The sequence below is a fragment of the Pleurodeles waltl genome, chromosome 7, assembly GCF_031143425.1.
Source record: "Pleurodeles waltl isolate 20211129_DDA chromosome 7, aPleWal1.hap1.20221129, whole genome shotgun sequence".
NCBI classification, from domain to species: domain Eukaryota; kingdom Metazoa; phylum Chordata; class Amphibia; order Caudata; family Salamandridae; genus Pleurodeles; species Pleurodeles waltl.
The window spans coordinates 493,155,581-493,183,520 of NC_090446.1; the positions used below are offsets into that span (position 1 = coordinate 493,155,581).

The 27,940-nt window shown below is 43.1% G+C and overlaps 1 protein-coding gene across 2 annotated transcripts in view; it reads right to left on the bottom strand.

The window, feature by feature from the left end:
* TRIM72 (tripartite motif containing 72) overlaps positions 1-27,940 on the bottom strand; it is a 96,739-nt gene that overhangs the window by 44,821 nt on the left and 23,978 nt on the right. For both annotated transcript variants that reach the window (XM_069244147.1, XM_069244148.1), the window contains exon 2: positions 974-1,395. In XM_069244147.1, coding sequence (XP_069100248.1) covers positions 974-1,366 — 393 coding nt within the window. In that variant the 5' untranslated portion in view covers positions 1,367-1,395. The remainder of the gene's footprint in view (positions 1-973; positions 1,396-27,940) is intronic.

Consider the following 27,940-nt stretch of genomic DNA (forward strand, 5'->3'; position numbering starts at 1 on the left):
CCGTCCCCACAGAATTACTAGAAAGTAGTCTGAGCAGCATCCACAAAACAGCCAGATCGAATTTAGCCAGACACCCTTGAGTCGTACTGTTAGGAGCACCCTCTAAGAAGACCTGTCCTCTGTGTGGCGCTAAAGAGTAAAACAATTGCCACCTTTCTCTTGGCAGCAAAGTAGGTAATTCTCACACTCTGGGGAGATAAAGAAGAGCCTGGATATAACATGTAGGGTTATAGAAAGCTTGTTTCTTTTTTGGTATGTGAAAACTGGTTAATGAAATGCAGGAGAATGGGAAACAATATCAGAGGCTTTGTCGACCTGTTCTTCTGTTATTTATGCAGAACAGCCACAGCATTATTTGTCCAAACAGAGGGCAAGTCCTCCAGCTGAGAGGCACCATGAATTGAGGAGAGGGAGGCTCTTAAGAGGGTGAATGTGGGTTTCATTCAGTAACTTGATAAGATGAAACATGATTAACATAACTTGGGCACTGTGGTTCTTGGAGTGGGAGGGTGGAGTGTTCTTTAATAAGGTTCAAAAGTATTATGTAAAATTCCAATTAAAATTATTGACTTCATATTTGGGCACATGTATAACAACGGGGTGCCCACATGTTTTCATAATTTATAATACATTTATATCCATTTAACAACCTGAACCTGAACTTATAAACACGGTGCTTAAGTTATGTAGGATTTTGCAGGTGGTGGCACTCATTTTTACAACAGGTACTAATTTTTCCTTTTGGAACACTGAAACAGAGCGGACTACAGAAAAGCAGACAAGAAAGAATGAAGGGTCACAGAAGAACAGTAAAAACGTGACATTTTTTACAACAGTTTTGACATCCGTTATCTTTTTGTTACTAATCATGCACTGCCTTCAGAGCCCTCAATCAGCTTTTTTGCATTTGATTAAACATCCTTTACTTTCATGAGGAAGCGATTGATCAAAAGAGGCCCTGGATGAGGACTACCTTCATCTTCTGGTGGGCTTCGGCTGCCTTGATGATGTTGTGGCCCTTGTGTTTTCCCAGCGAGGCGCACACACCGCAGATGACCTGCTTGTCCTGCTCACAGAAGACGCTCAAGGGGTCCATGTGCTCCTCGCAGTGGTCCCGGGGCACCTGCTGGAAGCTCTCCACCAGGTGCTGCAGCTGGCGGTTGATCTTCAGTGACTCAGCTCGGGTCAGCGCATGGCAGGTGGGGCAGGCAGTGGTTTGGCCATCCTCCTCCTTGGGCAGACCGTCCAGACACTTCTGGCAGAAAGTGTGGCCGCACTCCGAGGTCACTGGCGAGCAGAAGAGCTCGAGGCAGATGGGGCAGCTCAGGTCCTGGTGCATGCCCTGGATAAGAAGAGGCTTTGACATTGTGGTTACGTCACCTGGGAGCCGTCAATCTGGGAAGGGAGAAATCAAGGAGGAAAGTTCAGAAAAGGAATTTAAAGGTGTCCACCTGCATCACAACATGAGACAGTATGTGGTAGAGTGGCCGTATCACTCCACGTCATTACAGACACTGTTTCTATCCATGGACTTTAAGGTGGCAACCTAATGCATTCTGGGTTTTGAAGTTATGCTGTGCTACTCTTCAACTGATATGACTAACACAACTGAAAATATTGATCTGTAAGCTTAAAGCACAGGGCTGGAAACAATATCCATAATGGCATGGAGTGAGGTGTTCACTCTATAACATAGGAGCCCTCGGAGATAGCGTTCAGTCTTCACAAAGAAAAGAACTTCTCAATAACTTCCTCAATAGCTAAAATAAACATGTATTAACACATATGACACTGAGCAAACAAATCCAACCTTCCTGGAAAGGGTTACCGAAAAAGGTCTCTATTAGCAGGTCTCTATTAGCATGTTCCATTCCAGAAATGATAGCATCAGACAGATGCATAAAATTCAAGGCCCAATCAAGAGTATTCCACCTAAATACTGAGTTTTAAATATCGTCCTATAAAAATAACATAGCCAGAATACCGACTAACACAATATCATGAAGGTAAGTGTTAAGAAAAGTACTCCACATGTAGGTACGTTATATATATATATATATATATATATATATATATATATATATATATATATATATATATATTGAAGGTTTTTTTTATTTGTGGGAAATGTAAGACCTGCAAGTATAGTGAAAACTGAAAAGAGCCTAAATTCCCAGGAGTCCTTAAACCTTTCGAAATTAGAAAACATGTAACATACAATTCTGATTATTGTATATATGCACTGAAGTGTCCCTGTAATACGTTTTACATAGGAAGTACTATCCATATGGTAAAGAAAAGAATACTGGAACATATGAGGACCATAAAAAAATGAAGATAAATCCTATCCAGTAGCAAGGTATTTTAAACAATATCATGAGCAGAACACTAATAAATTAAAATTTGTGGTTCTGGAGAGGATGATGTTAAGTGAGAGAGGAGGTAATAGAACACTGGAACTAAGAAAGTTAGAATTACGTTTAATTATTGGCCTTAACACTATGGAACCAGTAGGATTGAATAAGGATGAAGAATTAGCTATTCATTTGATTAATTAGCGGTTATCCTTAGTGTTGTGATAAGGCTAAAAGCTGTGTATGAGGATGCACATAATGTACTGTACTGTATAATGATTCCTGAAAGCGCTGGGTGAACTTTTGTTTTTCTTTTGTTTATTTGCCATTACGAGTAAAATAAACGGAATTCCAAGGCAGCCTGTGACCGAGGTGTTTTCCTTATGAAGAAGGAACGGTTGTGAAATTTACAGGGGTTCGCTACCCCGCCTCTGGCTGCCGTACTAGGCGCGGACTTTCGAGCGATATCAAAGGAGTATATATATATATATATATATATATATGGAAAATGTCACTTACCCAGTGTACATCTGTTCGTGGCATGGGACGCAGCAGATTCACATGCTGTGCATTATCCTGCCATCTAGTGTTGGCCTCGGAGTGTTACAAGTTGTTTTTCTTCGAAGAAGTCTTTTCGAGTCACGAGACCGAGGGACCCCTCCCTTTCGGCTCCATTGCACATGTGCGTCGACTCCATCTTAGATTGTTTTCCCCGCAGAGGGTGAGGTAGGAGTTGTGAATATACTAAATGTGCCCATGCAATGGAGTAAGTATGTATGTACATAATGTGTATTAAAATAGTATTTATTTACAAATTTACAATTTTCATTCAACTTATAACTGCTACAGGCTCCCGGGGAGGTAGGAGGGCGCATGTGAATCTGCAGCGTCCCATGCCACGAACAGATGTACACTGGGTAAGTGACATTTTCCGTTCGATGGCATGTGTAGCTGCAGATACACATGCAGTGCATAGACTAATAAGCAGTAATCTCCCCGAAAAAGCGGTGGCTTAGCCTGTAGGAGTTGAAGTTGTTTGAAATAATGTTCGTAATACAGCCTGTCCTACTGTTGTGTTGTTAACACATCTACACAGTAATGTTTTGTGAATGTATGAGGCGTAGACCCTGTGGCTGCCTTACAAATTTCTGTCATAGGTATATTTCCTAGAAAAGCCATTGTGGCGCCTTTTTTCCTAGTGGAATGCGCTCTTGGTGTAATAGGTAGATCTCTTTTTGCTTTGATATAGCAAGTTTGAATACACTTCACTATCCATCTGGCAATGTCTTGCTTGGATATAGGATTTCCTGCATGAGGTTTTTGGAAGGCTACAAACAATTGTTTTGTTTTGCGAAACTGTTTTGTTCTGTCAATGTAATACGTTAGTGCTCTTTTTATGTCTAATGTATGTAAGGCTCTTTCGGCTACTGAGTCTGGTTGTGGAAAGAAGACCGGGAGTTCCACTGTTTGGTTTAGGTGGAATGATGATATAACCTTTGGTAAGAATTTGGGATTTGTACGGAGAACCACTTTATGTTTATGTATTTGTATAAAGGGTTCTTGTATAGTAAATGCTTGTATCTCACTTACTCTTCTAAGTGATGTGATAGTTATGAGAAAGGCTACCTTCCAAGTTAAGTATTGCATTTCACAAGAGTGCATGGGTTCAAATGGTGGTCCCATGAGTCGTGTTAATACAATATTAAGGTTCCACGAAGGTACTGGTGGTGTTTTCGGGGGTATGATTCTTTTTAATCCCTCCATAAATGCTTTGATGACTGGGATTCTAAAAAGCGATGTTGAATGTGTAATCTGCAGATAGGCAGATATTGCTGTGAGATGTATTTTAATAGAAGAGAATGCTAGTTTAGACTTTTGTAAGTGTAATAAGTAACTTACAATGTCTTTTGCGGAAGCATGTAGTGGTTGAATTTGATTATTGTGGCAGTAGTAAACAAATCTTTTCCATTTGTTTGCATAACAATGTCTTGTAGTAGGTATCCTAGCTTGTTTAATGACCTCCATACATTCTTGTGTGTAGTCTAAGTGTCCAAATTCTAAGACTTCAGGAACCAGATTGCTACATTGAGCGATGCTGGTTTTGGGTGTCTGATCTGATGATTGTGTTGAGTTAACAGATCTGGCCTGATTGGTAATTTGACGTGAGGTACTACTGATAGGTCCAGCAGTGTTGTGTACCAGGGTTGGCGAGCCCAGGTTGGTGCTATGAGTATTAGTTTGAGTCTGTTTTGACTTAGTTTGTTTACCAGATAAGGAATGAGTGGGAGAGGGGGAAAAGCGTAAGCAAATATCCCTGACCAACTGATCCATAACGCATTGCCCTTGGACTGAGGGTGTGGGTACCTGGATGCAAAGTTTTGGCATTTTGCGTTTTCTTTTGTTGCGAATAGGTCTATCTTTGGTGTTCCCCAGCGTCAAAAGTAATCTTGTAGGATCTGGGGATGAATTTCCCATTCGTGTGTTTGTTGGTGATCTCGACTGAGATTGTCGGCTAACTGGTTTTGAATGCCTGGGATGTATTGTGCTATTAGGCGAATGTGACTGTGAATTGCCCAATGCCAATTTTTTTGTGCTAAGAGACACAGTTGTGACGAGTGTGTCCCTCCTTGTTTGTTGAGGCAATACATTGTCGTTATGTTGTCGGTTTTGACAAGAATGTGTTTGTGAGCTATCAGTGGTTGAAATGCTTTTAATGCTAGAAACACTGCCAACAGTTCTAAATGATTTATGTGTAGTTGTTGTTGATTGTCCCATTGTTCATGTATACTGTGCTGGTTGAGGTGTGCTCCCCACCCCATCATGGAAGCATCTGTTGTGATCACGTCTTGAGGCACTGGGTCTTGGAATGGCCACCCTTGGTTTAAATTTATAGGGTTCCACCATTGAAGCGAGAAGTGTGTCTGGCGGTCTACCAACACTAGATCTTGGAGTTGACCCTGGGCTTGTGTCCATTGTTTTGACAGACACTGTTGTAAGGCCCGCATGTGTAATCCTGCGTTTGGGACAATGGCTATGCATGAAGACATCATGCCTAGAAGTTTCATTACAAACCTCACTTGGTAGTTTTGGTTTGGCTACATGTTTAATGCTATATTTTGGAACGCTTTTACTCTTTGTGGACTTGGAGTGGCAATTGCTTTTTCTGTGTTGAGTGTTGCTCCCAAGTATTGCTATATCTGGGATGGCAGCAGATGTGATTTTTGGTAATTTATAGAAAACCCTAGGTTGTGTAGACTTTCTATAACGTATTGCGTGTGAAGAAGACACTGTTGTTGTGTGCTGGTTTTTATTAACCAATCGTCTAAGTATGGGAATACGTGCATGTGGTGTCTCCTTATATGAGCGGCTACTACTGCTAGGCATTTTGTGAATACCCTTGGGGCTGTTGTTATCCCGAACGGTAACACCTTGAATTGATAACGCACGCCGTGTATTACAAACCTTAAGTATTTTCTGTGCGAAGGATGTATGGGTATGTGAAAATATGCATCCTTGAGATCTAACGTTGACATGTAGTCCTGTTTTTTGAGCAAGGGAATCACGTCTTGAAGTGTTACCATGTGGAAGTGATCTGATTTGATGTAGAGATTCAGCGTTCTGAGGTCTAATATGGGTCTCAACATTTTGTCCTTCTTTGGAATTAGGAAATTTTGTGAGTAGGCACCTGTTCCTTTTTGATGGTTGGGTACTAATTCTATTGCTTGTTTTTGTAACAATGCTTGGACTTCTAGTTGTAACAGGTCTAAGTGTTGTTTGGACATATTGTGTGCTCTTGGGGGCACATCTGGTGGGAAATTTATGAATTCTATGCAATAACCATGTTGGATAATGGCTAGGACCCATGCGTCTGTAGTTATGCTTGTCCAGTTTTTGTAGTATGCAGTAAGTCTCCCCCCCACTGGTGTTAAGTGTTGGGGGTTTGTGACGTTGAAGTCACTGTTTGGTTTGACTTGTTTTAGGGCTTTGGAATTTTCCACTAGCTCTTGGCAATTGTCCTCCCTTGTATGAGCCTCGAAACCCTCCTCTCTGGTATTGCCCCTGATAGGTGGGTCTGGTTTGTGAGGTGGAAGGCTCTGGTGTTTGCGTATGAAACCCCCCTCTAAATTGTGGCTTTCTAAAAGTGCCTCTGCTTTGTGGAGAGTAGAGCGCGCCCATGGCTTTGGCCGTGTCTGTGTCCTTCTTTAATTTCTCAATTGCTGTGTCCACCTCCAGCCCAAACAATTGTTCCTGGATAAAAGGCATGTTCAACACAGCTTTCTGGATTTCGGGTTTGAACCCTGAGCTCTGTAACCATGCATGCCTGCGAATGGTTACTGCAGTGTTGACTGTCCGTGCTGCTGTGTCTGCCGAGTCCAATGCGGATCTTATCTGGTTGTTGGAAATTGCTTGTCCTTCTTCAACAACCTGTTAGGCACATTTCTGGTGTTTTTTGGGCAAGTGCTGTATAATGTGTTGCATCTCGTCCCAGTGTGCCCTGTCGTAGCGAGCCAGTAGGGCCTGCAAGTTTGCAATCCGCCATTGATTGGCTGCCTGTGTTGCCACTCGTTTGCCCGCTGCATCGAACTTCCTACTCTCTTTGTCAGGCGGTGGTGCGTCTCCTGATGATTGAGTTTGCCCTCTTTCTTGCTGCTCCCACGACCACCGAATCTGGTGTTAGTTGCTGTGTTATAAAGACAGGGTCCGTTGGGGGAGGTTTGTATTTTTTCTCCACCTTAGGCGTGATAGCCCTTCCCTTCACTGGGTCCTGGAAGACCTGTTTTGCGTGCTTGAGCATGCCTGGGAGCATTGGCAGACTTTGGTAGGAACTGTGGGTGGATGCCAAGGTGTTAAATAGGAAATCATCCTCTATTGGCTCCGAATGCATTGCTACATTGTGGAATGTAGTGGCCCTTGATAGTACCTGCGTGTATGCAGTACTGTCCTCTGGAGGTGACGGCCTTGTTGGGTAACAATCAGGACTGTTGTCGGATACCGGTGCATCATATAAGTCCCATGCATCCGGGTCATCCTGTGTCATCCCTGTATGTGTCGGTGACTGCCTTGGGGGTGTTGGTACCGGGGACAGCTGTGGTGAATGTAGTGGAGAAGGCTGTGGCGAAAACCTTGGTGGTGGTGTTTTATCTCTTGCCACCTTTGCCTTTGGCTGCATTTCTGACTCCTGAAATGCCAGCTTTCTTTTGATTTTAATTGGAGGAAGAGTTTGAATTTTTCCAGTCTCTTTCTGGATATGCAGCCTCCTTTGGGTATGGTCTGGTTCCCCCATACTTATTTCCTGCTCAAATCTATGTTCATGCATTTGGCCGGAAAGTCCTTGCTCTTCTGTTTAAGAGCCTAATTTCGGCTCCAAGGCTGCTTTTTTCGGGACCGAAGGTTTCGAAACAGTCTTTTTCGGTTTCGAGGTAACTTTCTTCACCCTGGGTGTGTCGAACTCTTGGTGCCGAGATGGTTCGGAGCCTGAATCTCGACCGGAGTCAGATGTCTTCGGCAGTTGTGTGGCCTTTTTCGGTGCCGATGTTTGGTCACCGTCTTTTCGCTGGGTTAAGCCATGGCCTGCTGGCGGTGGCATCCCCTTGGCCTTTACTATCTTGGTTTGAGTCTTGGACGGGGCAGTCTTACTCACGGTTTTCTGCGCTGTCGCCGGTTGCTCACTTTCGGAGTCGTCTGAGTCCGTTTCCTGGATGGAGATTCTTTCCTTCTCTTCAACGTCGATCTGTTCTCTTGGTGTGGACGCCATTTGTAGTCTTCTGGCTCTTCGATCGCGTAGGATCTTTTTCGATCGAAATGCCCAAAGGCCTCGCAACTATCCTCCCTGTGTTCCGGTGCTAGACACAGATTACAGACCAAGTGTTGGTCTGTATAAGGATACTTCGCGTGGCACCTCGGACAGAAGCGGAAGGGGGTCCGGTCCATTAGCTTCGATGATGGACGCGGTCGAGCCGACCAGGCCCCGCTAAGGAGTGGAAGCGCTTCTACTAACGGTGTCGATATACTATACACTAAACCGGTACTGAGCACGAACAATACCGTCGAATTTTCGATGTTTAGCTAACTTTCCCGATTCGAAATACGGAGCGAAGAGGAACACGTCTGAACCCGATGGCAGAAAGAAAACAATCTAAGATGGAGTCGACACCCATGCGCAATGGAGCCGAAAGGGAGGAGTCCCTCGGTCTCGTGACTCAAAAAGACTTCTTCGATGAAAAACAACTTGTAACACTCCGAGCCCAACACTAGATGGCAGGATAATGCACAGCATGTGTATCTGCAGCTACACATGCCATCGAACATATATATATGTGTGTATATATATATATATAGATATAGATATATATATATATATATATGTGTGTGTGTGTATAGGCTAGTGCCAGAGACCTGGCTCCGTCTTGGCTCGAGGTCTTCTTCGACCCTCATATCTAAATGAGCTGAGCTTTAATGTGGCTTCTGACTGCTACCCACACTTCGGTATCATGAGCCAACAATTATAAGCAAAGCATAAACTTTTGGTGTTAAATAGGAGAGAAGTAGACTAGTCATCTAGAGGGGAGAATTGCATAATGTAAAACCAGAAAACTTGGGACCAGTCCTGGCTTCCCTACTTGACCAAATTGTGTAATTGTAGGAAAATGCTTTATTTTACAAAGCCTCCTTTTTCTTCATTATCACACATGAGAGCACCGATAAATGAGTTCAGGGTGTGTGTGTGGTAAAAACATTATCTGATATATTAAGGCAAAACACTTCTGTGTGTTAAAAAAATAAAGAGACTATCTCATTTCACTTGATGTTTTTTGCGGGTGCTGGGATGGAGAAGTTCTCTGCATTGTGAAGACATGTACCCTTACCCTGAGTGCCCAACTGTATTGTTGTCTGGAACCCTAATGCTGGCTTTTTTTGTCATAGGCAAACACAGATCATGCATGTGCATAATGGCATAGGCCTGTCTCACAAATTGCGGTTCTTATTGGACAAGGAGGAGCACCGAAAGCACTACCCTCATAGTGCTGGAAGGCTACTGCTTTTAGCAGGAGTTAAAAAGCACAAGAATGGTGGCGGCAGTAATCACTAGTAGTGAACAGTTCCTTTTCACCCTGTGTCAATAAAGGCCTACAGGCTCACTCACCGTTTTAAAAGTTCTGCTGCTGTGTGCTTAACTCACCCTTGGCCTACATCAGGTTGATGTGGAAGTGAGTGTGTGATGAAAGCATGTGCTGAATGCATTTCCATTTGAGATTGCAAGACACACTACACAAAGGGTGCAGTGGGGAACAGAGTGCACATAGGTAAATGTATGTGCACTAGCAGTGTGTGTGCAGTACAGAGACCGTAGTACTGAAAAATGTGCACAGAATGAGAGCATGTGCTGCATGTGGGAATGCTGGTAGTAGCATAGTACATGGGCACAACAGTACTAGACAGTGGAGTGCGCTGTGAATGTACTTTGAGTGCAGAAGTACCTACACTGGTACATTACATTCGGACTCTGGGTTTCAGTTTGGGAAGCCCAGGCCTGCCTGGTGAAAACGTAGGGAAGGAGAGGACTCCCCCCCCCCCCAGGAAGAGTTGTATATTGCTGCTGGGTGGGTCAAGCACTGGGGGATGGGAGAGCCAGGCTCTCCCTCATTTCAAAGGGATCTGTTATTCAGTGACAGATCACATGGAAGGGGCATGGGCACGTCCCAGGAAGAGGGAGACTGGGACGTGGGAGATAAGAGAATCATAAACGGTAGGGCTTAGGGCTGAGGATTGACCTTTGATGCATTTATCACTGTGGCTGACATCCAGGTGTGAACTCTGGTCACTCCCATGAATCTTGTGGTGAGTTAACCAGATCAGCTTAGTAGGCTGTGACAGGCATCCTTTCAAGAAGACGATGAAGGGGGAAATGATCCATTTCAAATAAGCAGAGTCCCCATGATAAAACCTCAAAGTTCCAGACCCTAAATCAACTTTGATGTCTGGACACGAACTATAAGTAGGGGAGTCAGAGACCCCCAACTCATCATCTGCTGAGCAGTCAGTCCTGCTGCATAAGGAGGGGAAGCTCTGCAAAAATTCTGCCTATGACTGGAATTAGGGGCACTGCCTGCTATTCTCCCTGCTGGGTGAGGGGACATCACCCAAGGAAACCAAGACCACCTGCCCTGGAGCCTAAAGCACCAGTACCTGCCTGCTCGCCAAGACCGATGTGCCTGTGTGGGAGAGGAGCGTGTTGGAGGAAGCGAGATGCAGAGGTGGAGCCCCAATGTATGGGGACCCTGAACGAGATGTGAGGAGCAGTGATGCATCAATCACGCCATTGCCCATGTGCCACGTTGTGAGTTTGGCGACCTGGTATGCCAGAAGGGGCCGCTGAGCACCAAGGACAAGTGCTGCACCAATTGGGCCATCACCCATGCCCAACACTGTGAGTTTTGCAACCCCATATTCCAGGTGGGGTCACCGTGCAGCAAGGACAAGTGCTGCACTGATCAGACCGTCGCCTGTGTGCTACGTTGTGAGTTTGTTTACCCTGTATGCCAGGAGGAGCCACTGTACACCAAAGACAAGTGCTGCATCGATCGGGCCTTCACCCGTGTGCAGCATTGTGGAAGTTGGCAACCCTGTATGGCAGGAGGGGCCACCATGTGCAAAAGAACTGTGTTGCAGCGATTGGGACATAGCCCATGTGTGGGATAGTTACTGGAGATAACTCTAACAGGTGCATTTCTATGGTTTGGTACATTTGAAATGTGGCCCTAAGTATAAGGGCCCTGTAACCTTTGTTTTCTTCAGTGAATATATATATTTTTTTCACTGAAAAAAACAAGAGCATTATAGTTAGGAAATAGAATTTAAAAACCATAGAAATTCACTTAAAATACAAACAAGTGTAGAGCCCACACTTTTTTTTCAATGGATCCACACCGAAAATGTTTTCAAAGAAAGCTTTTTAAGCCCTGGGGTGTCCCTTTGGGACCCCAGCACCAGAGCTAAGGGGTCAGGGTGTCCCTAGCCTGGCCCCTTTTCTCATTTATTTTACTTTTTTCAGCTAACTCTCAAGATGGCTGCCAACACTTCCTTGTTGACGTATTGGCTGCCAATCGGATCTCAGCACGCGACCAGGAGTTTTTTTTTCTATAGAAAGTAGGTCCTAACTATAACTACCTAGTGGTGACCTGTATATTTAAAAAAGAACACATGCTCCTGCGCCCGGCAGCATAAACAAGCCCACCATCTGACGATTTCCAGATTGCAATTGCTTTTATTGCAACTTGGAGTTCATTCATCAGATAACACTGCATTGCATCGTGGAGAAGTGTGGCACAATGGTTAGAGTGGCAGACCCTGAAGCAGAGATCTGGCTCAAGACTAGGGTTCAAATCCTGCTTCGGCAGGTCTTGGGCTCAATTCCCTTGGACCAGATAATTCTCGCCTCGGTGCCTAATCTAATTAATGAGTCACACTCTGCAACTCTGGGCAATAGCTTGCTTAATCTCCACAATGGCCCCAACAGTGCTTGGATGCCTGGCTTCACCCTGGGGGTGCCCAGGAGTGGGAACCTCACAGGGAAAAGCCAGGAGGGGTTCCATAGTGGTATGAGTACAGCGCCTTGAGACCCTAACGGGTGAGTAGTGCGCTATACAAGTGCAAAGTTTACAGCAGTGTCCCCATTTATGGCACATTTTGACCTTTCTCTGGGTCGTAATCATATGAAAATACAGAGTGGTCAGTTGCTCTTCCTTTAAAGTGTATTGCAAATAAACTGTTAAGAAAGAATTTAAGTGGAACACATAGCTAACCTACGTGGTAGTCATGTCACTCAAAGAGCGAAACATTTATGCATATAACTTGGTAACTAGTGGGTCATTAAAGCACAGTACTTCGATCTAAAGAGATCAGACGGTTTAGCAACATTGGCATTTCAAAAGTCACTTCCACTGCACAGAATCTCCCCATTCTTTGAAACATACTGAGAACCACATTAACCATAATATACTGCAAGTGTAAGTGTTGTTCCATCCATCCAGTTCTTTAACATTAACTCTCCAAAGAATCTTTCTCGCTTCATTATATTTACATAAATACATATCCCCGTTGTTTGCCTCAAAGAATTTAATTTGTTGTTGGGCAGGGTGATGTGCTACGCATTATCAAGGGCATTAGTACTGCCAATCCATTGTTCAAGTTGTTACATGGCTTCCTGCCTTAAGCACTAACTGCACTGTAATTCAACATGAAGCCATGTAAGAACTTGAACTATGGATTGGCCAGAGGCCCCACACATAGATCCTATCAAAGCCCTGGGGACCGCCACCTCCCCGGGCACTATTAATTAATTATGCAAGGGTGCCTTAGTGGCAACCACCGCGCCTTGGGAACTGCCACCTCCCTAGGGCACTGAAAAAGATATATGCGGGAAGGCCCGCGCGACCCGCCCAGGCCCGCCACCTTCCTGGAGCTATAAACATGAAGTGTGCCGCAGCCAGGCGTCCCCCCCCTCCCAAGGCCCGGGGGACCATCACCTTCTCGGGGCAACAATTGTTTTAACAGTGGCTGGGGGCGGCACGTAACCCCCCAGCAGCCCCGGGGACTGTAATAAATTAAAATCAGGGGTCTGTTGCAGACCCCTGGCCCCAGTGACCACCACTTCACCATGGCTACATTTTAACAATGAAGATAGGCTGCAAGGCCCCCCACTCTTGGAGCCATCGCAGAGTTTTTATCTCTTTTCCTGCACGTAAAAAAGCATTCAGGAAAACAGATGAACATATTCCTCCCACAAGCAGGGAGCTGCCTTTTAAAGCAGCTCCCTGCTTGCAGGAGAAATGCCAGATCCCGTAGGAGTTGGGAGCCGGCTGGGCTTCGAGGGCCTTAAGGCTCCCCGTGGTCCACCCAACTTTAGGAAAAAACAAAAATGGTTCCACCTTGAAAATCGTTTAATGAAGATGCTCGAGGAACAATCACATTGGCAAAGTTCCAAACACACAAGGCCAATGGAGACATTTCCTTCACCGTCCTTTACGCAGCTGTAATGTAGGAGATGCTCTATACATTTACCTAAGGAGGTAGCACTCACTAAATAGCCAATAGAAAGTATTTCAGTTGAGTTGACACTTGGCAGAAAACGGTGGTCTCTACTCGGATGAATTCTCATGGCAAGACTCATTCAGGCACGATGCTCATTTTACAGAAATTAAACCTCAGCTGCAAGCACTTACACATACAAACAAAGCAGATGGCCACGTTGAAGCTTCATTTCTGTAAAGTACTAATCTGCCTAACTTCATGTGCATGGCCAAGGCGAAGCAAATGTGTTTGCTTTGTATTTCCACTTTGAAAAGTTATTAGTAATCCTTGATGGAGATGTTTTCATCCTTGCCTTTTTCAAGTGCAATATCAAAGGCTTTGCGCAATGGGGGTTGGGTGATTATGCGGGTTGGCCACAGGGCCTAGCCTAAAGCAGTGGAATAAATGTATTAATTAAAATTACTTTACGTTAAAAGAAATATTGAAATTCACTTAAAAAAAACAGATTAAAGGGACATTAAAGTTATCTCAAGTAACTATAATTCTTGCCCTAAGGTAACTATAACTCGCGCCCTCGCCATCTGTTTTACTTATCCCCAGAAACTATAACTGGTGCCCTAGGGTAACTATATCTAGCGCCCTTTCCATGCACTGTTAATTACCCCATATATTACATTAATCGTAACATCTTCTATGACTTCATTGATAATATCACTGCAACATTTGTGCAAGTTAAAGTTACCTAAGGGCACAAGTTATAACTTCTGGACATAAGTATAACTATAACTGATTTATTTCTAGGGTTTTGTGTGTGTAAAATTTGAACTTAACTATACTGTCCCTGTAACCTTTCTTTTTTAGTGAATTGATGTACATATATATATATATATATATATATATATATATATATATATATATATATATAAAACTTACCCTGTGACAGTCACCCCTGGGTAGTTATAATTAGGTCAGCCGTTCTACCCACAGGAGAGTGATTTTGTGTTCCAAATAACTTTGGCCCTATTTGACGAATTTCTACAAAACTTTCCAAAAAGGTGCTACGTTTTGACTAGTTTGTGCATGGAATGTTTTGGGTTGATCCGTAAAGTGAGGGCTAAGAATAAGGGGATGGAATCAAAACACAATTCCCCATGCATTTTCTACTGATTTCTTTAAGAAGCACTACCACAAAATCTGCTGAACGAATTACACCTAATTTTGCAGGATCTCGGTTTGCAGATTGTGCTTTTAGTGATCTGGAATAAATCTGTTGAGTAGTTTTTTAGAAAGTAAGGGTCAAAAATATTTCTGTACCTGGAGGGTTGGTTCAGCAGGAGCATCAGTTTAAAAAAGGAGTGTTCTGATTGGCACAGGGAGCTCTTTTCCATTGGGCCAATTTGCTCCAGTGGGAATCAGACTTCTGTGGGAGAGAGCACAGGGCTTGGCTGCCAGCAACATGAGAAAATTATTTCTGGCAGCCATTACAGGACTCGGGGCTTAGTCCACTGTCCTGAAGTGTTCAATGAAAACAAATATAAGGGGGCAGGGTAGGGATTTCCTGCTTCCATAGGCCCCCATGTGGGGGAACCAGAGGGAACCCCTCAAGGCCAAAAGCTAAAACAAATTGGCAAATCTTGCTGCGATCACGCGGGACTCCTGCAGGATTAAAAAAAACAATAAAAATGGTGTCGGACTGCATTATTCAATTATAATTAGGGCTTCCAGTTTTAGAGTATTTATTTTTTTAACATTTCCGTCATATTTATTTTTTGGCCATTTTATTGGTATTTATCCATATTTATTTTGTGGTTTGAGACTAAATGGAGTAGCAAAATGGTATATTTCCATATTTATATAACTGATAAACGTGTACTCTTACACTGTTATGCCTGTTCCGCTTTAGCAAATTAAGCAAAACACTACTTTCAAAGGTAAATATTAGCATTATACATTATACATTATTCTAAAGATACCCAGAGTTTGTGGGTTCCCCTGGAGGAGACCAAGAAATTAGCCAACATACAGCTAAAATTTTGTTTCTTTAAAAACAAATAGGAAAAACGGGCTACCGAACAAGGCTTAGGTTTTTTTTCCCCAAAAATGGCATCAACAAAGGGTTTGTGGTGCTAAAATCACCATCTTCCCAGCTTTCAGGAACAGGCAGACTTGAATCAGAAAACCACATTTTTCAACCCAATTTTGGCATTTTACTGGGACATACCCCATTTTACTATTTTTTGTGATTTTAGCCTCCTTCCAGTTAGTGACAGGAATGGGTGTGAAACCAATGCTGGATCCCGGAAAGCTAAACATTTCTGAAAAGTAGACAAAATTCTGAATTCAGCAAGGGGTTATTTGTATAGATCCTACAAGGTTTTCCTACAGAAAATAACAGCTGAAATAAAGAAATATTGAAATTTAGCTGAAAAAAACCGACATTTTTCTCCCCGTTTTACTCTGTAACTCTTTCCTGCAATGTCAGATTTTATAAAGCAATATACCGTTACATCTGCCGGACTGTTCTGTTTGTGTGGATATATAGGGCTTGTAGGTTCATCAAGATCCCTAGGTACCCAGAGCCAATAAATGAGCTGCACCTTGCAATGGGTTTTCATTCTATACCGGGTATACAGCAATCCATTTACTGAAATATAAAGAGTGCAAAATAGGTTTCAAGAAAACCTTTGTATTTCCAAAATGGGCATAAGATAAGGTGTTGAGAAGCAGGGGTTATTTGCACATCTCTGAATTCCAGGGTGGCCATACTTGTATGTTTTTACAGGCCATTTCTCAAATAGACGTCTTTTTTACACACTGTCTTACATTTGGAAGGAAAAAATGTAGAGAAGACAAAGGGCAATAACACTTCATTTCCTATTCTGTGTTCCCCCAAGTCTCCCATTAAAAATGGTACCTCACTTGCGTAGGTAGGCCTAATGCTCGCGACAGGAAATGCAACATGGACACATCACATTTTTATATTGAAATCTGACGTGTTTTTTGCAAAGTGCCTAGCTGTAGATTTTGGCCTCTAGCTCAGCCGGCACATAGGGAAACCTACCAAACCTGTGCATTTTTTAAAACTAGACACCTAGCGGAATCCAAGATGAGGTGACTTGTGGGGCTCTCACCAGGTTCTGTTACCCAGAATCCTAAGCAAACCTCACAATTTGGCCAAAAAAGCACTTTTTCCTCCCATTTCGGTGACAGAAAGTTCTGGAATCTGAGAGGAGCCACGAATTTCCTTCCACCCAGCGTTCCCGCAAGTCTCCTGATAAAAATGGTACCTCACTTGTGTGGGTAGGCTTAGCGCCCGTGACAGGAAATGCCCCAAAACACAACATGCTTGCCGCCACATTCACCTGCTCTCTGAGTTGGGCTAACCCGCTATTGTCCCGTTCACTGCTTAATTTGTAAATAAAAAGGTGCTTGTGCTCAAAGCTCTCCTCTTAAACACGCGGTTGCTGAAATTAAAAGTGCGAGCACATAATACTGAGGCAGTGTAATCCTGAAGCCACCTCAGGCCTCTTCACTCTATTTATAGCCACTCGCTGTCCCTTCAGCTAACTCTGTCAGCTTCCTGCTTTTCCCTTTTCTGGCGCTTTTTCGTTTTTCTCTTCCTCCGTCTTCCCCACGTGTCTTTTACTTGCAGTAAATGCTGGAGACACAAAACTAAGCGCCGGCCCTCAGAAAAAAGTGCCGGTGCTCTGCACCGGAAACAACAAGCACAAATTAAGCACTGGTCCCGTTGCACAGACTGTGCTTGCGAAGGGACAGCAGGACTGTCCTCATCACCTCCCTCATAATTACTGGAAGAGGAGTTATCGAATGGGACTCCTCCAACTGAAAAATCACTCCCAGAGTCTGTGCCATTGTCCTATCCCTCAGATGCTGTCTCGGTATCTGCTGTCTCAGTCTCTGATCCTATGTCAGAGCTGTCCTCTATAACACGAGTGAGGGCGTGAGCAGCAGTCATTCAATGAAATGCCATCTCTGCTACTGGCTAAAAAGTTGCTCTAAAACACTAGCCTACGTAGACAGTCACAAAATTACTGGTGTGTGAGATACGTGCAACAGTAGAGGTCATCTTACCTTTGCTTCTACCCTCAATCAGCACATTCTTTCAAGACACTCAAAAAACACCTGGTCACATATCAATTGTCACAGTGTTTAGCACCTCTAGTGCCCAGTCCAGCAATCATTATTGGTGCTCCCACTCCCATGTCCTCCTCCTCCTCGGATTCCCTCACTACCACCCAGCAAGAGTGCCCTTCATCTCTCCATAGCTGCCCCCCCACACATACATTTCATTTGTATTATGGAGAAGGTAATGGCTAACTTTACTAATGTACTCAACTATTTACATAAAATACAGATTTGCTCTTTGCAGTAGGCATCTAAACCTTCTGTGCTTCTTTATGGCACCAAAACTGCCACTATACAAAAGTCTGATCACTAGTGTGAGCTCAGGCGCATAAGTTAGCGCAGTAGGAGCAATACAGTAGATTTTGGATATGCAAGTGTGCGCTACAGTTACCTATATGGGTTGCAAGGAGGGGGCTAGGGTTTGTGGGAGGAGTAGGCGGTGGATCTCAGTGGAGGGGATTATGTCATTAGTGCTGCAGGTTTCTTGAACATGTCTGCTATCTGTCCATCTAGATAGCCATTGCAGCAGTGCCACTAAATAATAAGCTTCAAAGGCTAGGGCTCCCAATCCTCCTTAGTCCAGTGGGAGCTGAAGCTTGTGAAGGGCCATACGATGTCTCCCAGCACCCCAAATTAAGTCACCTAGAAGTGGGTCAAGTTCTTTGAAAAAGGAGCAGGGGGGCATATAAGAAGTTTAGTAAAGTAGTAGAGCAAGTGAGGTAATATAATCATTTTTGCGAGCGCTATCTTGCCTAGCGGGGCCAGGGGGAGTGACAGCCAGAAGTGCATTTGGTATTTAATACCTGCTAGAACAAGCCGTAGGTTTCCTTCAAATATGTCTGTCGAGGGATGATATAGGCGGACGCCTAGGTAACGAGTATCTGGTCCCTGCCAGCGGAGAGGAGTGTTGCCTACATATATCAGGAGGGGCAGCTGGTTAGAGTGTAATGGGTAAATTGTGGATTTATCCCAGTTCACCTCGGAGGCCCTGATGAAGTTGTCCAAGATTGCGCGGATCGGCACAAGGTCCTGGGTTATGTCTCGCACGTAGATGAGAAGATCATCTGCGTATAATGACACTGTGTGGGTCCTAACTTCCAGAGTTATCCCTTAGTCTCTGCCTTCGCATTGGAGGCGTAGTGCCAGTGGTTCCATGGCAATCGCAAAGAGCAGGGGAGAGAGGGGGCAGCCCTGTACGGTCCCTCTACTCATTGGAAACGGGGCTGAGATGCAATGCCCCAAGCGAACATGGGATGTGGGGTTGGTGTAAAGTCAGCATGTGTACGACAACAGATATAGCCCTATTCCAAACCTAGTAGTGCCATGATAGGGATTCAAATGCCTTCTCTAGGTCGAGTATCAGGCAAGCTGCAAGGGGAAATGCCCTTGAACCAGGTCTTGGATACGAAACAGTCGTCAGGAGGGGCAGCTGGTTAGAGTGTAATGGGTAAATTGTGGATTTATCCCAGTTCACCTCGGAGGCCCTGATGAAGTTGTCCAAGATTGCGCGGATCTGCACAAGGTCGTGGGTTAAGTCTCGCACGTAGATGAGAAGATCATCTGCGTATAATGACACTGTGTGGGTCCTAACTTCCAGAGTTATCCCTTAGTCTCTGCCTTCGCATTGGAGGCGTAGAGCCAGTGGTTCCATGGAAATCGCAAAGAGCAGGGGAGAGAGGGGGCAGCCCTGTACGGTCCCTCTACTCATTGGAAACGGGTCTGAGATGCAATGCCCCAAGCGAACATGGGATGTGGGGTTGGTGTAAAGTCAGCATGTGTACGACAACTGATATAGCCCTATTCCAAACCTAGTAGTGCCATGATAGGGATTCAAATGGCTTCTCTAGGTCGAGTATCAGGCAAGCTGCAAAGGGGAAATGCCCTTGAACCTGGTCTTGGATACGAAACAGTCGTCAAGTGTTCTGGGATGTACTACGGCCCAAACATGAAACCATTCTGATCGATGTGGATACAGTCTGGAAGTATCCTTACATATCGGTCCGCCCGTAGCTTACCCAGAATTTTATAGTCCAACCCTAGAATAGCTCTTGGCTGGTATGATGATGGGTGGGTCAATTTTTCGCCAGATTTTAGTATAGGTACTAATAACAACTCCCGGAGCAGTATGGGTAATTCGCCCCAGTCTAAGGCTGTGCCATACATGGGGCACAGCCGTTGAGCAAGCAAAGTACTGAAGTTGTAATAGAATTCAAGTGGGAGGGCATCTAGGCCAGGGGTCTTGTTATAGGCCAAATCTTTGATTGCCTGCATTATATCTTCAGTGGCTATCTTGGCTTCAAGTGCTTGTTTCACACTCATGGGGATGCAAGGCATTGATAGTTCCATTAAGAACACTTGGGAGTAGTCCTCTGGGGGGTTGGACTATGCTTTTTATAGGGTTGAGTAATAGTTATTAAAAAAAAGGTGGAGGATGCCCTCCTAGGTGTAGACTGAGGTATGGACGAGGGTGAGTAGCTTAGTGATTGGGCTTGGGCTTGGGCTAGAGTCTTATCTGGCTAGCCATGCTAGCAGCCGGCCTGCCCTATCCCTCCCTCTGTGTAGCTTTGAGTTATGTGCAGGGTAGTTGAAATGGTGGAGATGTTCTAGGAAATTGTGTGTATGCAGATTTCGCTGTTGCTAGCTGAGGAATTTAGTTGGGGTTTTGGTCTGCAGTTTTGCTTAGTTCAGCAATGTGCTGTTCTGCGGCTGTTAGTTCCTTGTCTAGATTTCTACATGCTCCTACCACTTGGATTAAACAGTGACCGTGGATAGTGGCTTCAACGGCGTCCCACTCCACCAATTATTCCGGTTGCAGCACCATGTGGGTACCGGTGGTCTAGTGGGTGCCCGTTTTATTTCTATGTAGTGGGCATCATGGACAGAAACCACATGACCTAGGTAATATATTAATGGGAAGAAACATTAAGGGAAATAAAGCGCTCCCAACAATCCCCTTTTAAGTAATAGAAATAAAATCAATATTAATTAGAGGTACGGTGTTCTCGGCCCAGGAGGATCTTCCCCTACCTCCTATGATGTGTCAAACAGAGACACAACACACTATTTACACAGAGACCAAGGCACTCGTAAATAAATTATTGACTATATGATCAGTAGTTTCTAATACTCAAATTCATAATTTCAATAGTCCAATTCGCATGAGACATATATGTGAATAGAAATTCGGTGGAGTCCTTGAAGTGAAGAATTCATCTTTAATGAGAAACAGAAACAGCCGACACGTGTTTCGTCATGGGAGTGAATACTCCCCGTGACTTTCTCAAGACTGCAAAGAATATCAAACATAAAAGATACACATATAATATACAACATAAAACAAAACATATATTAAACATGTAACACAGAACTTACTTAAATCAATCTCAAATAACAGTCAAAATAACCCATAATACCATAACTAACACATTTACCAATTAAATCGAAAATTACAATTACACAACCCAATGTGTCAATATAATCTTACAGTAAACCCAAAGTCAGCCCCACCTAGTTTGGAAATGAAAGGGAGGAAACCAAGGCACAAACCGCGAGGAGAATAAAGAATATAAATGGTACTAGATAGAGAAAATTCCAAGAAACCAAGAGGACCTCAAAGCCTAGACCCACAACCAACCCTAAGACAAAGGAAGTGCAGTACTACCTAAATACTTACTGAATAAAATTAGTATCACCATGCAAGCCCAGTGTGTGCAAAAATCCCAAATATAACCAACGTGACCTAAGGTAAAACAAACCATACCTAAATTGGGTATAGCACTGGAATCAACAGTGTCCCAGAGTTCATAACAAATAAATGGATCCAACTCTGTTGACATAATAGATGTTTCTGTCAATAACAGAGTGCAAAATAAAATATGAAAAAATAAATTAAATTATAAAAATCCTGTGGATTCACCCAAGGTTAATCACAAAGCACCTACCGATCGTTAGCCATGTGTATGTGGGTCCGTGCAACGCAAAGGTGTATAAATGACACCTAAAGCAATAAAAGTTGGCACAAATTTATAAGCGTTGAGAAGAATGTCTCTCGTAATATCAGCCAAAACATCTATCCATGCTGACAGCGCATAGAACAGTCTGCAGCCCCCACTCATCTCACGTCCTGATTTGACTAGTGGAAGAAAACGGAGCACGAGTACATGGCTCCGAAAAAACGCGTGGCGAGACGTATATCGGTCTGCCATCTTTATAGTAGCAGGGTAACTAATGCCAAATCTCGCGAGAAGAGAAAGAATCCACAATGCGCGTTCGATTGACTCGAGCGTAAAGGAAACGTTCAGAGAAAAGGAAAAGGAAACGAAAATGGGCGCCATCTTTGAGAAGTGAAGAAAATGTGAAAATCCATTAATAACCCCTGTATTTATTAAACCCAGAATAACCCAACCTAGAATATAAATATTTCGATGTAACGAAAAAATATTACTTACTAATAATTACACAGTTGGAATAAAAATAAGAAAACCAGTGTCAGCTACAGATCAAGACTTAATAACAACAACCGTATATTAACAAAAGTCATAACAAAACCCAACTCACGTTTATACCTTGGTCCTCCCCTACAAACCAAACCCAATGGTTACATACAGGGAGTGCAGAATTATTAGGCAAATGAGTATTTTGACCACATCATCCTCTTTATGCATGTTGTCTTACTCCAAGCTGTATAGGCTCGAAAGCCTACTACCAATTAAGCATATTAGGTGATGTGCATCTCTGTAATGAGAAGGGGTGTGGTCTAATGACATCAACACCCTATATCAGGTGTGCATAATTATTAGGCAACTTCCTTTCCTTTGGCAAAATGGGTCAAAAGAAGGACTTGACAGGCTCAGAAAAGTCAAAAATAGTGAGATATCTTGCAGAGGGATGCAGCACTCTTAAAATTGCAAAGCTTCTGAAGCGTGATCATCGAACAATCAAGCGTTTCATTCAAAATAGTCAACAGGATCGCAAGAAGCGTGTGGAAAAACCAAGGCGCAAAATAACTGCCCATGAACTGAGAAAAGTCAAGCGTGCAGCTGCCACGATGCCACTTGCCACCAGTTTGGCCATATTTCAGAGCTGCAACATCACTGGAGTGCCCAAAAGCACAAGGTGTGCAATGCTCAGAGACATGGCCAAGGTAAGAAAGGCTGAAAGACGACCACCACTGAACAAGACACACAAGCTGAAACGTCAAGACTGGGCCAAGAAATATCTCAAGACTGATTTTTCTAAGGTTTTATGGACTGATGAAATGAGAGTGAGTCTTGATGGGCCAGATGGATGGGCCCGTGGCTGGATTGGTAAAGGGCAGAGAGCTCCAGTCCGACTCAGACGCCAGCAAGGTGGAGGTGGAGTACTGGTTTGGGCTGGTATCATCAAAGATGAGCTTGTGGGGCCTTTTCGGGTTGAGGATGGAGTCAAGCTCAACTCCCAGTCCTACTGCCAGTTCCTGGAAGACACCTTCTTCAAGCAGTGGTACAGGAAGAAGTCTGCATCCTTCAAGAAAAACATGATTTTCATGCAGGACAATGCTCCATCACACGCGTCCAAGTACTCCACAGCGTGGCTGGCAAGAAAGGGTATAAAAGAAGGAAATCTAATGACATGGCCTCCTTGTTCACCTGATCTGAACCCCATTGAGAACCTGTGGTCCATCATCAAATGTGAGATTTACAAGGAGGGAAAACAGTACACCTCTCTGAACAGTGTCTGGGAGGCTGTGGTTGCTGCTTCACGCAATGTTGATGGTGAACAGATCAAAACACTGACAGAATCCATGGATGGCAGGCTTTTGAGTGTCCTTGCAAAGTAAGGTGGCTATATTGGTCACTGATTTGTTTTTGTTTTGTTTTTGAATGTCAGAAATGTATATTTGTGAATGTTGAGATGTTATATTGGTTTCACTGGTAATGAAAAATAATTGAAATGGGTATATATTTTTTTTTGTTAAGTTGCCTAATAATTATGCACAGTAATAGTCACCTGCACACACAGATATCCCCCTAACATAGCTAAAACTAAAAACAAACTAAAAACTACTTCCAAAAATATTCAGCTTTGATATTAATGAGTTTTTTGGGTTCATTGAGAACATGGTTGTTGTTCAATAATAAAATTAATCCTCAAAAATACAACTTGCCTAATAATTCTGCACTCCCTGTATTTACTAAACAAGAGACATGTCCTCTATTATAGCTTTAGGAGAAAAATAGCGAAATGCAGGACATGAAGAAGGCCTAACCTGCTGTATCCAATAATGACAAAAATAACTAATAAATAAACAAGGTATGAGTGTCGTCAACCCACATAGTTATGAAAAAATCAATAAAACATAAATTAGTCAATGCAAACTGCTATTACACATTATCTCATGTAAATAGTCAGATACCGCCAATGTTAATTAACATATATCTCTAGGAAATGGAAACATGAAAGAAATCCTGTGCCCCAGAATATTTCAAAAGAAGAAAAGATATAGTTTAAGGAATACCAGATCAGGGATTTCTACTTTTAATAGTCAGATGGGAGATAGATTTCGTATTATCTCTAACATCATGTGTGATAGCAGTTTTATTATATACATGATTGTGTGTAGATGCAGTCTGTATTATGTTGGAAGCACCATTGGATCTCTTAAAATGAGAATTGGTGAACACTACAGAGCTCTTATACAGCAGGATGAACGTTATCCCATAGTTACACATATGTATCAATGCCCCAAATAGAATGATACCCGGACTTTCAAATTGTTTGGTTTTGAGATGGTACATGCTAGTCCACGAGGTGGTAATAGGGAGCTAGAATTGAGGAAGAGAGAACGCTATTGGATTCTTAAATTTAGAGTGGTGGAAATGGGTCTTAATACCAATTATGAGATGCAATATTATTTGGATTAATACTGTTGCTGTCATGTGTGCTGATGTCTTACGTTTAATACTGCTCAGTACTACTTATATATGTGCCCTTACTATCGGGGCAAATGTAATTATAAATGTTTTCCTTTTGGAAGTTTTGTTGTAATGGTATTCCTTAAATTATATCTGTTCTTCTTTTGAAATATTCTGGGGCACAGGATTTCTTTCATGTTTCCATTTCCTAGAGATATATGTTGATTAACATTGGCGGTATCTGACTATTTACATGAGATAATGTGTAATAGCAGTTTGCATTGTCTAATTTATGTTTTATTGATTTTTTCATAACTATGTGGGTTGACGACACTCATACCTTGTTTATTTATTATTTATTTTTGTCATTATTGGATACAGCAGGGTAGGCCTTCTTCATGTCCTGCATTTCGCTATTTTTGTCCTAACGCTATAATAGAGGACATGTCTCTTGTTTAGTAAATATGTAACCATTGGGTTTGGTTTGTAGGGGAGGACTAAGGTATAAACGTGAGTTGGGTTTTGTTATGACTTTTGTTAATATACGGTTGTTGTTATTAAGTCTTGATCTGTAGCTGACACTGGTTTTATTATTTTTATTCCAACTGTGTAATTATTAGTAAGTTATCTTTTTTCATTACTTTGAAATATTTATATTCTAGGTTGGGTTATTCTGGATTTAATAAATACGGGGGTTATTAATGGATTTTCACATTTTCTTCACTTCTCAAAGATGGCGCCCATTTTCGTTTCTTTTTCCTTTTCTCTGAACGTTTCCTTTACGCTTGAGTCAATCGAACGCGCATTGTGGATTCTTTCTCTTCTCGCAAGATTTGGTATTAGTTACCCTGCTATTATAAAGATGGCAGACCGATATACGTCTCGCTACGCTTTTTTCGGAGCCATGTACTCGTGCTCCGTTTTCTTACACTAGTCAAATCAGGACGTGAGGTGAGTGGGGGCTGCAGACTGTTCTATGCATCTGTCAGCACGGATAGATGTTTTGGCTGATATTACGGGAGACATTCTTCTCAACGCTTATAAATTTGTGTCAACTTTTATTGCTTTAGGTGTCATTTATACACCTTTGCGTTGCACGGACCCACATACACATGGCTAACGATCGGTAGGTGCTTTGTGATTAACCTTGGGTGAATCCACAGGATTTTTATAATTTATTATTTCACGTTTTATTTTGTGCTCTGTTATTGACAGAAAAATCTATTATGTCAACAGAGTTGGATCCATTTATTTGTTATAAACTCTGGGACACTGTTGATTCCAGTGTTATACACAAATTAGGTACGGTTTGTTTTACCTTAGGTCACGTTGGTTATATTTGGGATTTTTGCACACACTGGGCTTGCATGGTGATACTAATTTTATTCAGAAAGTATTTAGGTAGTACTGCACTTCCTTTGTCTTAGGGTTGGTTGTGGGTCTAGGCTTTGAGGTCCTCTTGGTTTCTTGGAATTTTCTCTATCTAGTACCATTTATATTCTTTATTCTCCTCACGGTTTGTGCCTTGGTTTCCTCCCTTTCATTTCCAAACTAGGTGGGGCTGACTTTGGGTTTACTGTAAGATCATATTGACACATTGGGTTGTGTAATTGTAATTTTAGATTTCATTGGTAAATGTGTTAGTTATAGTATTATGGGTTATTTTGACTGTTATTTGAGATTGATTTAAGTAAGTTCTGTGTTTCATGTTTAATATATGTTTTGTTTTATGTTGTATATTATATGTATATCTTTTATGTTTGATATTCTTTGCAGCCTTAAGAAAGTCACGGGGAGTATTCACTCCCATGACGAAACACGTGTTGGCCGTTTCTGTTTCTCATTAAAGATGAATTCTTCACTTCAAGGACTCCACCGAATTTCTATTCACATATATGTCTCATGCGAATTGGACTATTGAAATTATGAATTTGAGTATTAGAAACTACTGATCATATAGTCAATAATTTATTTACGAGTGCCTTGGTCTCTGTGTACACATGACCTAGGTAGTCAGCGGCCTGGAGGAGGGAAGCCAATGAGGCCATGCATAGGAAATTATCAATATGCATGTGAAGGCTATACGGTATTGAGAAGAAGTAGTAAAGTTTGGCAGTTGGGTTATGGACCCTCAAAGCATCCCCTAGGGACCAGTGGTGTGCCCAGTCAGCAGAGCACACAGTTTGTGTGTGTGGCATCTATTGAGATGAAGATCTAATGTGCAGTTATAATCCCCTCCCAAGATCCAGGGGATGCAGTTTTGTGGGCATGGACCAAGCAGAGGACGTCCCAAAATACCCTTGATTAGTGTTTGGGGCATAAATGCTGCCTAGCAGAGGGGATGGCCGGCCCTCCAGGAGCACATAATGGCCTTCATTGTCTATGGTATGTTCAGGACCTGATAGGGAACTCCAAGGCGAATCCAAATAAAGGCTCCTCAGGCGCAGGCAGAGTAGGTGGTTGCATATATTTGGCCTCTTCAGCCCAGGCGTCCCACCTCAGTGGTTATGGTATGTGCCTCCTGTAGGAGAACAATGTGTGCATTTTGTCTCTTTACGTATGAGTATAAAGTATATTGTTTGCAGGCAGTGTGCATATATCATACGTTTAAGGTGAGGAACAGTAATGAATTATGATATGTCTGCATGTGGGGTGGTTGTCGTTGAAGACAGTGGGAACATGGGGTGGCCAGGGTTCACTCGGCAGTGGCTCAGCCTGGCTCTGCACATGTGAATAAGGCCGATGTCGCAGGTGTACCGCAGCCTTTGTAGGGAAATGGTAAGGAATAATTGGGTGGGTAAAACAAGGAGAGCCTACCGCAACAGCAGTACACCCAAACTGATCCATTCTTTACAAAACTTTATGGAAATGTGGGAATGGGCCCTTGTGCAAGTGTGGTGTTTGAAGAAACATTGTGAATGCCCTAATATCATTGTAGGAGTGCGTGGGGTCCAGGGGTGGCCTCCCACGGGAGCAGCGGAGCATAACAGCAATGGGGAGATATGTGCATAGGAAAGCATCAACTGGTAACATAGGAAAATTGGTAGCAAAATGTTATGGTCATATTAGAGTATCTATTGTTGGTGGCGGAGTATGAGAGCGGGATTGAGAGTCCTGTTGGGAGTTCTCTGGGATGAGCATATCTTCATCAGAGGTGAAGAGGGCATGGTCCTTTTGATGTTCTGTGGCACGAAGTCTGCCTCCACCTGCCAGGCCTGCCAAGCCTGCCGCCAGTCCTCTATGATTTTTTCTAGATTTGGGGACGCAGTTGCAGTTGCCCGCTGTGCTCTTTCCGCTTGGTAGCGGCTTTAATTTTTTACCCTTGGTCTTGGGCTGGCTGGGTTTGGTACAGTCTGGTGTTGTTGTCCCTTATTGTTGCTATGCCCCATTCCAGGCCTCTTTTGGATCCATGAAAAACAATGTGGTGTCACTTGCGATGATCTTGGTGGGCTTGGAATAGAAGCGAGTGTCAGATTCCATGATGTGGTAGGTGACGTTTAACTTCCAGGAAAGAGA